Below are 12,070 nucleotides of genomic sequence, written 5' to 3'. Positions count from 1 at the left end.
TACTTCTATTGAGCAAGTTTTACGCGAATTAAACCTTTAACCTTATTTTCTGACAATTTTGAATCAAGAATGATTCGTACTTAATTGAAGAATATTTAAGGAGAAAATATGCTTGATTTTTAATGAAATAAAATCTTTTATGTTCTAGAATTTGTGTATATTAGAATTGAGAGCGGCGTTTTTCTCTGAGTGTATGCAAATTTTGTCAGTTATTTTGAAAGTATTAAAATGCTGTGCACACACACGCACACACACACATACAGAGGGGACACAACTTTATTTACAGTTTTAACGAGCTAAGAACTGTAATTGCAACTAAGCGACATATTGCCCGCCATGTGTGTGTGTGTGTGTGTGCGTGTGTGTGTGTGTGTGCGTCTAATGAGAGTTTGTCATGCCAAGCGCCGCTGAAAAGTAGGCAACAGTTTTTTTTCAAAAACATTTTCCAGCTGCTGCTGTCGATAATTTAATTGATGCATTTTTAACGAATTTAAAACGTCAACTGGAAATGTTGCAAAGGCTTTGTTTAAGCCGCTCGCCATTCGCATGCCTTGGCAATTAGTTTATAATTAGGAAATTATTTTTTTAAATGCCCAGCGCGGGCGCATGTTAATAAACGAAACGAAACGTAGAGCGCGCGGCCTCAAAATGCAAAACAAGTCTGTGAACACGCGCACAGTTCCCGCTGTCAGTATGCTGCCTTCATGTTGAGCGACAATTTGTGTGTTAATTAAATCGGTAATCAGTAAATGGCGAACGCTTTCCGGGAACTAACTAACTAGCTAACTTACCCTCTGTGATCACAGTGTTGTTGTTGTTGTTGCCGCTTAGCTGGGCGTAGTGCTCCTGGAACTGTTCCAGATTCTTGAACTTCTCCACAATTAGCTGCAAATTCTTGGCATCGCGCACATTGCCGAGCAAATGACGCAAGTGCTCCAGCTGCTTGGGGGCCAGCTGCTTCTGGCTGCCGCCGCCGCCGCCGCTCTGCTGCACCAGCTGCTCGAAGATGTGCTGGAACGTTTGCTTGTGCTGCAGCTGCTGCTCCAAACTGGCCGCAGCTAACAGATTTCCGCTGCTCGGCGGCGGCGAGAGCGGGACGCCGGCAGCATCCACGGCGGGCATGGCCGGCGGCGTCACGGCCGTGGTCTTAATATCCATGCTATAAACTTTAGTTTACTTTCTCTTTTATTTATTGTTTAATCACACACACACACACACACAAGCACAAATTGAGTAGAGTTTAGCGACGGCTTTCGACACTTGGCATCAGTAAATGTATCTTTCAAATATAATATCCAAATAATTAATATTCCCAACCGAACTGAAGCGCAACCGTTGCGCACCGTGCCAAGGCAGAGTTGGCAATAAACAACTCGCTTCGGCCAACAGACGCTGCCAGCTCGCAATCGAATTGGAAACCGGTTGTGTGTGTGTGTGCGACTGTGTGTGTGTGCCTGTTTAGGGGCGGAGCTTGGGCAGGATTCAAGAGCAAAAACTGCCTGAGAGAGCGAGAGAGAGAGAGAGAGAGCGCACGCGCTGCTTTGCGGGTTGCAGAGCCCAAAAACTGTGTCTGTCTGTTTTTTGTCTGCGAGCAGCACGCGTGCTGTGGCCCATTGTTGTGCCTGACTGTGTGTGTGTGCGTGTGTGTGTGTGTGTTGAAAGTGTTGCCTTTGAGCGGCAACAACTTTTGTTTGCCAGCTGCTTTGTTCAGCTTTGGCGTGGCATGCAACTAACAACACAACGGACACTCACAATATGCAACAAATTATGAGCACAACTTGGCCCCGAACTGGTCAAAGATGGCCAACAACCGATAGTGGCCAGAAGGGAATGCCCCCCCCCCCCCTCCTATCACCCTCTGCTACGTCTCTGCATTCATAAGTGGATTTTGTTTAATATCCTGCTATTGTTAACAATCGGGCGATCGGCAGGAAATCAACTGATAGAACTGAAAGCAACAGCAAGAATATATGCATATTTGTTTTAGCCAGTTATTCAGCCTGTTTCTTAAATTATTTTCATAACGAAACAGTTATTATTACTCAAATAAAGATTATTTAAAATTAATATAGATTTGGGTTAATCAAGTTAATTTAGTCGAATCTGGTGCAATAAATAGTTGTATTATTATTAAAATATAAATTAAGAAAATTATGTAAGCATTTTCCACTTCAAGCTCTCTGGTTAGCTAGCATTTACTTTTGGCTGGGCTGTCAAACTGTTAGCCCTGGCTTAACATTTCGATTGCATTCCCATTTTCATACCTGTTGGCATGAGTTGCGGTTTTTCAGTTCAGCTCAGCTCAACGCGATTCAATTCAATTCAATTCCGTTCACTCGACTCATTTGCTCGTTTACGCTATCTTCCATTACACGTTAAATGAAAATGTCAGACAGACAGACAGACAGACAGACGGAGGGACAGAGGGACATGGAGGGACAGACAAGGAGCCAGCAGAGGCAGTCAGCGTGTTATCCTGGGCTGTCAGGGGTTTCCTTTAGCCAGCGATTCGATTTGTGCCAACTAATGAGCTCTTAATGTGCGTTTATTCTTACGCATAACGAGCTTGCCAAACGTAATTATGTGCTGCTAGTGTGAGCGTGTGTGTGTGTGAGTGTGAGAGCAATGTGCTCTGTGTGTGTGTGTGTGAGAGGCTGGGGCTGCCATGTTGGCGCGCTGCTTAATTGAAGTGGAGCGAATGGCTTGGTGGGCGTGTGGCTAGAGCTGGCTTTATACATGTACCCTATGTGTGTGTGTGTGTGCGCTTGTGTTTGTGTGTGTGTTGGTGTGTGTGTGTGCTGCAGCTGCCTTGCGTCACAGTCAGTGTTGCCAACTGTTGGTTCAAAAAGCTACAGCCAGTGTTAAAAATAGTTAATAGCTGAATTAGCTTGGTAAGCAACAGTGTTGTCAACTGTTGTGCCTAGAAAAAGTAGCTAAATCCAGTGTTAAAAATATATAAAAATAGCTTAAAAAAATGATGAACTTGCTTGCTAGGCACCAGTGTTGCGAAATGTGACTTTAAAAAAGTAACTAAAAGCAGTGTTTAAAGTAGTGTAAGGATATAGCTAAATTAGTTTGCTTAGGCACCAGTGTTGCCAAGTGTTGCCACTGAGACTAGTGTTAAAAATGTCTAAAAAAAATGAATTAGTTTGCCAGGCACAAATTGGCTATTTCTTGACATCGAGTTGCCAGCTAAAACCAGTTAAAAATATCAAGTCTTTGCTGCAGACAAGCTCTGGAAACGGCCAAATTTAGCTAGACATTAGCTGAGTTGTCAACACTGGCCACATTTTCATTTGTGCCACATCCGCATCGTTTCGCTACGTTCGCTTGCGTTTCGCTTCTTCTTTTTCTTGCTGTTGTTGTTGTTGTTGTTGTTTTTGTTTTAAATTAATTTGCTTTTAATTTGCTTTATTATGTGGCAATTTCTCCTGCTTCGTACTTTTAATTAGTTTGCTTTTATCGTTAAGCTGTTAACGGGGCATGTACTCCAAATTTCCGCTCTCTCTCCGCGTCTGTGTGTGTCTTGTCTATTTGCACGCCTAGCCCAAGTTCTTGGCTGATAAAATGCGTATACGCCGCATTGGCTGCTGCTCGAGCAGACGACAAAGATAATTGAATTCCCAATTTTAAGTCCATTTGGGATGTATTTTTCATATGGTTTATTTTCAGCCCGATATGATCTCTGTAGGCTGCTTATGACGACATTGACGAGCAGTCGGCTTGACGGGTTTGCTGGACTGCACTTAGCTTATCTCGTTTCACAAATCAAAGCGGGCTGCGCCAGCGCAGAGTCGAACCCGTTTTCATTTAACTAGAGCTGCCTTGCTGTCTCGCTCTCTCTCGCTCGCTCTCGCTCTGCTGTACAGTTGTGCTCTTGAGCGGAGGCGTGGCCTCAACCAGTCAGCCGTGAGAGAGGGAGAGAGCCAAGAAGAGCGCACGCAGCGAGCGCTTCGGCGCATTGTACGATACACACACAGACACACACACACATGCACACACACACACACACACTCACGAGCACGCCTTGTGGTAGACCATTGAAAAAGTGATGAAAATAACTCTCTGTCACTTTATTGGCGCTTAACGAGTTTGAGTTGATGAAGAATTTAATTTATGATGCTGCTCACACCCCGCTACGCAAACAGAGAGAGAGAGAGAGCGAGAGAGAGAGAGAGAGAGAGTGGGAGGCAGAGAGAGGGCGAGGGGTTGTGGCCCGCTCCAACCGCAGCGCGCACAAGTGCAGACGCCGTACGAAAAGCTGGCGCTGAAAAAAGGCCAGGCTGAGAAATTAATGAACTCGTAACTGTCGCTTTGCAAATTGGGCCGGCTCCGGCGCATGTGTGTGTGTGTGTGTGTGTATGTGTGTGCCTCGCCATTTTATGCGCACACATGTGCATGCAGAGACAGCTAGCGAGAGGGAGACAGAGACACACACACACAGGCACACACAGGAGGCAACGGCAGCAGCAGCAGCCGCCGCCAGACGTCAAGCTTTGATGATTTAATTTTCTGGTCTTCTAATTTAATTTTATTATAGAAATACAGGCATGTGTGCGAGCGAGAGAGCGAGCGCAGGCCAAACTGACGTGTGTGTGTGTGTGTGAGTCTGTCACACACACACACACACACACACACACACATGCATAGCCATAGACATGCATGCAAATTCGTTAATGGAAAATGGTGGCGTTTAATTGAAAAAGGAAGTGCGCCAAGGGCGTGAGGACGTGAGGACGTGCAAGGACCAAGTGCAGAGCAACAGCTCGGAGCGCACAGCACAGAGAGAGGAGGATGAGTTCGTTATAGCGAGTTTGCCCTGTTTTGCCATTTCAATTTTTTTTCGTTCTATCAATTTGATGATGGTTTTTCGTGTTTTTTTTTTTCAGTTTCAGTGCGGTTTCTTTTGCAATAACAATTTGCAATTACAATTATTTGTTTGCGTTCATATTTTTAATTGACAGACAGACGGCGCTTGATAAATATTTTCAATATTTATATTATTCATTTTTTGATATGCGTTTTTTACGCACGCAAAAGTTAATTGGATTAAAAATGCGCAGATAATTACAAAATGGCGTTAATTAATCGCCAGCCGCCGCCATATTGATTTTGCTGCAACAATATTTAATGATTAACAATTAACAATCACCAATTAACAAATAACAAATAAATGCCGAGCAAGCTGCGATTTTTGTTGCCAGCACTTCGAACGCGCTCTTCAAGCGTTGCCTTAATAAAACCAATTAAAATTCATTAGCTGCGCATTTTCAACACACGCACACACACACAATCACAATCACACACTAATGCCATCATGCGCTCGTTTTCTCAATTATTCATTCAATTTTCGTGCCACAAAAGCCGCATCCAGCTCGCAGCTCGCAGCTCTCTTCTATACATATTCATGCAGCTAAATGAAAGCGGCAACACTTAAATGCAATTTACCTCAATTTTAGCAACCACTAGAGCTCCAATCCTCCATCCTCATCCTCATCATCATCATCATCATCGGCTTCATCATCGTCTTCATCAAGGAGCATTGCTTCTTTGGTCTGCTGCTGCCTCCGTTTAGAGCATCTTAACGTCTTTTCATGGCACTTACATCGTCATTCTATTCGTCTAATTTCATTTTCTTGGCATTTTCTTTGCTGAGAGCGAACTACGTGGCGCTTCCTGGCACTGGCGCTTCGACTGAACCTTGCTTCTGTTGCCAGCTACTGACTGGGGCTGGCACAAGGCACAAGATTTGGCAGCTCATGCGTTTTTCTAATTACATTCAATTAGAATGTTGATTGATATGTTTGTCTAACAGCGACACTCAAGATTGAGACTGAATTCGGGGGCAGGATCCACACAGAGCAGCAGCTCCATTGAATTGACGTTGACTTCGGCTAGAATAATCAAAAAGAGATTTTAACTTTTGAAATTAGTTTCACATGAGCAGCTTACATACAGACTTATTTAACATATGTTGAAGGTAAGACTAACATAAGGAACAGTTTAGAGAGCTGTTAGCTTAACATTTATGTTTAAAAAAAGATTTAAACTTTTGGAATTAGTTTCACAAATTTATATAAACTTATTTAACATATGTTAAAGGTAAGGCTAACATAAGGAACAGTTTAGAGAGCTGTTAGCTTAACATTTTTGTTTAAGGTTATGTTGTATTTAGCGTAAAATTTCTTCTTTAGCTTATAATGCATTTTGAGAACAATTCGCAGAGCAACTACAATAATCAACAAAAACAATCAAAAAGCGATTTTGACTTTGACTTTTGAAATAAGTGTTATAAAAGTAATTTACATGTACGCAGACTTAGTTAACATATGTTGAGGCAAGGCAGTTTGGAGTGCTGTTATCTTAACATTTCTTCTTAAGCTTTTATTGCATTTTGAGTAACAACTCGCAGAGCAGCAAATCAATTGAATTGTCGTTGACTTTAACTAAAATAGTCAAAAAGAGGTATTGACATGAATTTACCAAAAGCAGCTTACATATATATGTAGACTTTTTTAACATATGTTAAAACAGTTTACAGCGCTTTAAGCTTAACATTTTTGTTGCATTTAAAGAACAGCTTGCTACAAATTTAAAACATAGTTTATTGTTAAATATGCTTCGCATTTGGCTGCACAAAAATCGTTTAATTAGGCAACAAAATTTTCCCATTTATTTGCAATTTTCTAAAAACTTTGTTTATTGATTAGAAACCACGCTATTTGTTTATTGTGCGCATTATTTTGTATTCACACACAACAATATACAAATAATATTAATTACGATTATTATTAATTTTCACAAAAAATAAAAACATTTTCATATTAATTGCACATTGGCGACAAAAATTTGCATATCTTTTGATGCGGCCCGAATATATAATATATTCGACTATTTGCATTAATAAATGCAATTATCCATTTTTAATTGCAATTTGGCAAAATTTTGTGTGGACTTTCCAGTCGAAAGTGCGCCAAATGGCAATAATTATTTAGACGAAAGAATAAAATTTCAAATCGAATAGAATTGAATCGATTGCGTGACCAAAAATTAAGCTTTATTTGTGAAATTGCAATTCAATTAAGTTGCCAAAACAGCCAAAATGCGTTGCCCGAATGCCGCAAACGGCCAAATGGACAAACGGCCAAATGGACCAATTGCCAAATGGGGCAACAACAACAACAACAACAAGAACCGAAAGTTGTTTGAATAATTTCATTAGCGTTGATTTGCAGCAAATGCAGTCGAATTTGCAACAGCCTTCGCCTCGCCCGTAGCTGATTATATAACGCAACACACGATGCTCTATATCTATTATATATTACAGTTATATGTTATATGGAGAGTTTGGGTCTATGCATCAATTCGAACACGCATTCCAATTTCGGTTTGTCCAAGGCAAATAGCACGCAACGTCCCCGCCCCCCGCCCCCGCCTACGCTCCTGACCCCGCCCCCATAAAGCGTAATTACGGCTTCTATGTGGAACGAATCGTACGTACATATATGCAAAAACGTACACTTAGAGAAAAGACTAAGATATGGTACGAAAAAAATCAAACAAAATTGACCAATTTTACCGATTATTATCACTTCCCATTCACACTCTCTCTCTTTCTTTACTTTACGTGATTCTCAAGCTGAGAAATTATATCATGAATATTTTTTCAATATTCTTCTCACTCTTTTAATCTTTTTCTCTATTTATTTCCCTTGCCCTCTCTCCCTCTCTTTCCATTCTCCCTCTCTCTACTTCTGCACTCTACTAGGAACTCAAACTGAGAAATTGTATGCTGAACACTTTCTCTATCGAATTTTCTCTCTATCTTTCTCTCTTATGCCATCTCTCTACTTTGGTACTTCATCTGAGAAATTGTGAACGTATTACTTAATATCTCCCTATTCCTGCCTCTTTCTGACTTTCACTCCCTTTCTTTCTCTCACTCTATCTCTCTCTCTCTCTCTCTCTCTCTCTCTCTCTCTCTCTCTCTCTCTCTCTCTCTCTCTCTGTCTCTTTCTCTTGCCTACCCTACCATGCTTAGGATTCAGAAAGCTGAGCGCTTTCTTTAAGCATGTTATAAGTATTTAGTACTTAATTCAAGTTAATTTTTGCAATCACTTAATTTCCTTTTTTTAGACCGTATTTTCTATGGGGTTAACTTAACGCTTCGAATAATTATAATCAAAATGTACCTCAAACTTTTAAGAACAAACAAATCTGAATTGTGTTCCGCTCTAATTAGAATATGTAACTTTGTTTTTCTGTAAGTGCACTCGCATCTGTAACTACTGCAGGGCCAACTGATAATTAGAAGCTACAACAGGGCACACAGTCAACACAGTCGTGTGTGTGTGTGTCTGTATGTGTGTGTGTGTGTGCCTTGCCAAATGTGTGAGGGAGAGAGAGAGAGAGGGAGCGGGAGTGTGTGCGCTGGAAACGAGGGTGCATCACCGCAGGAGGCCCAATCCGAGAATCCAGAACCGAGTTACCGGACACACATTGCCAATCCCAATCCCAAACCCAAACCCAATCCCAATCCCAATGCCATTCCGGGCTGGGCAACATGTCCGCAACAGTTTCCGCTTGCACTAACGAAATTATAGACGCAGACGCACACAAGCACAGCGACAAATTCTAACACATGGATGACTGAACGCATAGCCATATCCTGCGGCGCCCCGCTGCCCCCCAAGAGAAGGACCAAATGGCCACGGTCCACATCGGCTGCCTTAATGCTCTTTGAACGTCTAATTAGTGGATTAGAACGCAGCGCAAACTGTGAATCCTTAAATCCAATGAAATTGTGCGGAAGATTTGCTCCGGCCAGCCCAATTAGCTGCTGAGGGTTTGGGTTGGGTTAGCAGCAAAGCCCAATTATCAAATACGTAAACAAATCTATTTACATGACGTTAATTGCAATTATTTGTAACAATAATTAAGCAGTAATTATGTTTAGAGGACTTTTTTAGAGAAGTTTTTGCTGCTTCACTTCTCGATTTCAACTTGTGACTCGTCTTTAGAGTTCGGAATGTTGATTTGTATTAAAAACCACGTAACAAAATATGTTTTGCAAATCAAATCCATATTAATGCTGCTTTCTACAACTCTAATCCTTATGTAAAAGAAGAAATAAATAAAAAAAGTACAAAATACATTGATAGATTTCACAACCATCAAAATAACCTAACCTTAAGTCTAACAGATAATAGTCTAGCAGTAAGACGACTTAAAAGAGTGCAAATTCTCCATCTGCGGGATAGATAAATAAAATAAGTACAACTTCAGCGTAACAAACTAAATAAGTAAAATATAATAGTAGATTTCACTGGAAACATTCAATTTCTGTTAATTATACGCTGAACCCATTAAAAATGGGTTAAAAGGGTATTATGTATTTGTGCAAATGTATGTAACAGGCAGAAGGAAGCATCTCCGACCCCATAATGCATATATATTCTTGATCAGCATCAACAGCCGAGCCGATCTAGCCATGTCCGTCTGTCTGTCCGTCTGTCTGTCCGTCCGTCTGTCTGTCCGTCCGTCTGTCTGTTCGTATGTATGAACGCAAGGATCTCAGAACCTATAAGAGCTAGAGACTTAAAGCTTTAGCTGTAGGTCCTCCTAGTCCATCCGCAGGTCGAGTTTGTTACCGATATTCGATAACTTGCCCCGTTTCCAAGTAATCGATAAAAATCGGTATCGAAATCCAGATTTTTGAGCAAATTGGGTAAATAATAAGAGCTGGAGTCACTAAACGTGCCAGGTAGCTTCTAGAATAGTAAATATAGATCAAGTATCTTTCATTTTATACCTATCGCCGGTTGGAAGAAGAAGGTTCAGGGTATCCCCTAGTCGGGAGCCGACTAGAACCTCTTACTTATTTTAATTAATTTTCAAATAAATAAAATGAAAAAAAAAAACAACAAAAATGTATTCTGGCATGGCCCTCACAGCTAGGTTCAACTCTTTGTTAAATAACTAAAGTGGCTTTAAGTTCGAATCATGGTAAATTAAAAATGGGAATGTCCGGCTAATCGATCTAGTAAATCTGTTGCGAATTAAATATGGACTGTTCTATTAGATCAATAAGCATTATCCAATTCTTTTTATAAAAATATAATAAAAATATGAATTGACATTTGGCATTTATAGATTATGCCACGCCCTAATCGAAGGCGCGATAGCAATTGATTTTGACAGTTCGATCGCCGAGCGACTGAACGGGTCGAGCATTGCGTCCGATGCGAGCGCCGCTGCGGCTGCGCAGCTTGCGGAACTCGTGGAGCTGCCGCTCGCTGATGGCGATCGGCTGCGGGCAGATGAACCACTCGGCGCCGCGGTGGCAGGGCGGCTCGGTGAGGGAGCCGTGGTAGCTGTAGAAGTCCGTGTAGAACGGCGACATCAGATAGTTGAGCGGAAAGGGCGGTATCTCGACGCACTGTCCGGCCAGCTGGACGGCGACCAGATGCTGTACGATCACGTCCATAAACGGATTCTCCACGGACACGGTGAACATGTAGGAGACCATCAGCAGACTCCGGCTAGACGCGTTCGCCGTGTTGACGGCGTCCGTGTGCAGGCACTGCATCTCGAGCGGAAAGTGCTCGTTGTCCAGCGTGTGCTCCGACCCGGTGCTGTTGTACCAGCTCCAGCGGAAGCTGATCTCATGGAAGCTGAAGCAGCTCAGCAAATCACCGCCGCCCAAATGTGGCGTCTCCTCGTCCTGGAAGGCGGCGCGCAGCAGCAGCGTGTGCCCGTTGTTCTCCAGGCGAATGCCCACGGGCAGATTCTCGTAGCCGATCCATCGGAGCGCCTGGTTAAAGCAGACCTCCTCCGCGCAGCGGCTAACAATGTTAATGGGACTCTGATTGTTGTCGGCTGTGCGCCAGGTGTGCGGTCCATGCCTGATGCCATAATCCAAGCTAGACCTCGAGTCGGGAGCAGCCGCGGTCTCTTCGCTTGCCTGGCCGCAGCCCGAAATGTGCTCCATCAGGCAGATGCCCGAGTGCAGATTATAGAGCACCACCAAGGCGCCGCTCACGGCCCAAATCAGAATGAACCAATTGGTGTCCACCAGCTGGACGAGCAGCTCCCGCAGCCAGCACCAATACGAACTGACACAGGCGCAGCTCCAACAGCAGCCCATCCTCAATGCTATTCCTACAAAGACAACTTTGCTCAACTTTTGAAATATCAAAATAAAAAAATCAACTGAATGAATTTCTATTTGAGAGACAGTTGCTTCAATAAGACTCAGACTTGGCAAGCGAGGAAAGCAGGGAAGAGAATAAGTTTCCATTGGAGCTGCGGAAATAGACAGAAATCAGATTTGAAGGACATATCGATTATAAATATATCGATATTCATCGATATAAAACTGTTCGTTTTCACTCGCACATGTGGAAGAAAGGCGGAAGACGATTGTATGAAAGTTTTTGTTTACCTTTCGATCGACCTCAAGCCCATTTTCATAGATTCAAATTGAAAAGGTTTTCCATACTATTCGGAAAATCCACCCACCTTGGTGGAAATGGGGGTGGAACATTTTCGGCCTCCGGAAAATCCACCTAACCTTGTTGGAAATGCGATATCACGAATTTCGGGATTGTTTTCAAGAAACTTTTGGAAATTTCATTTGAGAAGTGAAATCCACCCCAACTGGGTGGAAAATACGCGGAAAATATTTTAAATATTTTCTCTGGTATTAATATACTTAAAATACCAGAAATGTTTGAACTGCCCGCGTAAATTTTTAACCGTAAAAATGTTTAATTAAAAGCGCTGAAAAGTTAATTATTTTGAAAAACAAATTTGCGCAATTTGCAATTTATTTGCATTTCGCAATTTTTGGCAATTGTTGTTGTTGTTCTTTTCGCTCTCGCTGTTGTTGTTGTTGTTGTTGTATATTTAGCATAAATTAATTACGCGCTGCTGCTGTGGGAGAACAACTCTTCAGCTACGGAAATTACTTGCACAAATATCCTGTTCGCAGCTGCCTCTGCCTCTGCCGCTGCCGCTGCCTCTGCCTCTGCTGCTGCGGCTGCATTTTGTTGCTCGCAAGGATATTAAT

General features: G+C 42.3%; 2 protein-coding genes across 3 annotated transcripts in view; both read right to left on the bottom strand.

The window, feature by feature from the left end:
* Rx (Retinal Homeobox) overlaps positions 1-5,838 on the bottom strand; it is a 34,175-nt gene extending 28,337 nt beyond the window's left edge. Inside the window, exons 1-2 of one of the 2 annotated variants that reach the window (XM_064690978.1) lie at positions 5,449-5,838; positions 792-1,159 (exon numbers count right to left, since the gene is read on the bottom strand). In XM_064690978.1, coding sequence (XP_064547048.1) covers positions 792-1,158 — 367 coding nt within the window. In that variant the 5' untranslated portion in view covers position 1,159; positions 5,449-5,838. The remainder of the gene's footprint in view (positions 1-791; positions 1,160-5,448) is intronic. The other variant, XM_064690979.1, reaches the window with a different exon arrangement.
* A 4,234-nt stretch (positions 5,839-10,072) lies between these two features.
* Positions 10,073-11,156, bottom strand: CAH15 (Carbonic anhydrase 15). Its single transcript, XM_064690949.1, has one exon. It carries the CDS (start codon positions 11,144-11,146, stop codon positions 10,166-10,168), a length of 981 nt encoding a protein of 326 aa, XP_064547019.1. The 5' UTR covers positions 11,147-11,156; the 3' UTR covers positions 10,073-10,165.
* Between the last annotated feature and the right edge of the window lie 914 nt (positions 11,157-12,070).

Source organism: Drosophila montana, unplaced genomic scaffold (genome assembly GCF_035044405.1).
Source record: "Drosophila montana isolate Dmon_TW-CO22-7 unplaced genomic scaffold, ASM3504440v1 contig_3319_1, whole genome shotgun sequence".
NCBI lineage: Eukaryota > Metazoa > Arthropoda > Insecta > Diptera > Drosophilidae > Drosophila > Drosophila montana.
The sequence above is the reverse complement of the archived record's forward strand: the minus strand, read 5'-3'. Positions and strand labels throughout refer to the sequence as shown.

Bases quoted from the DNA above. Each gene is read 5' to 3' on its own strand.
- CAH15 (XM_064690949.1), bottom strand. From the start codon at position 11,146: ATGGGCTGCTGTTGGAGCTGCGCCTGTGTCAGTTCGTATTGGTGCTGG.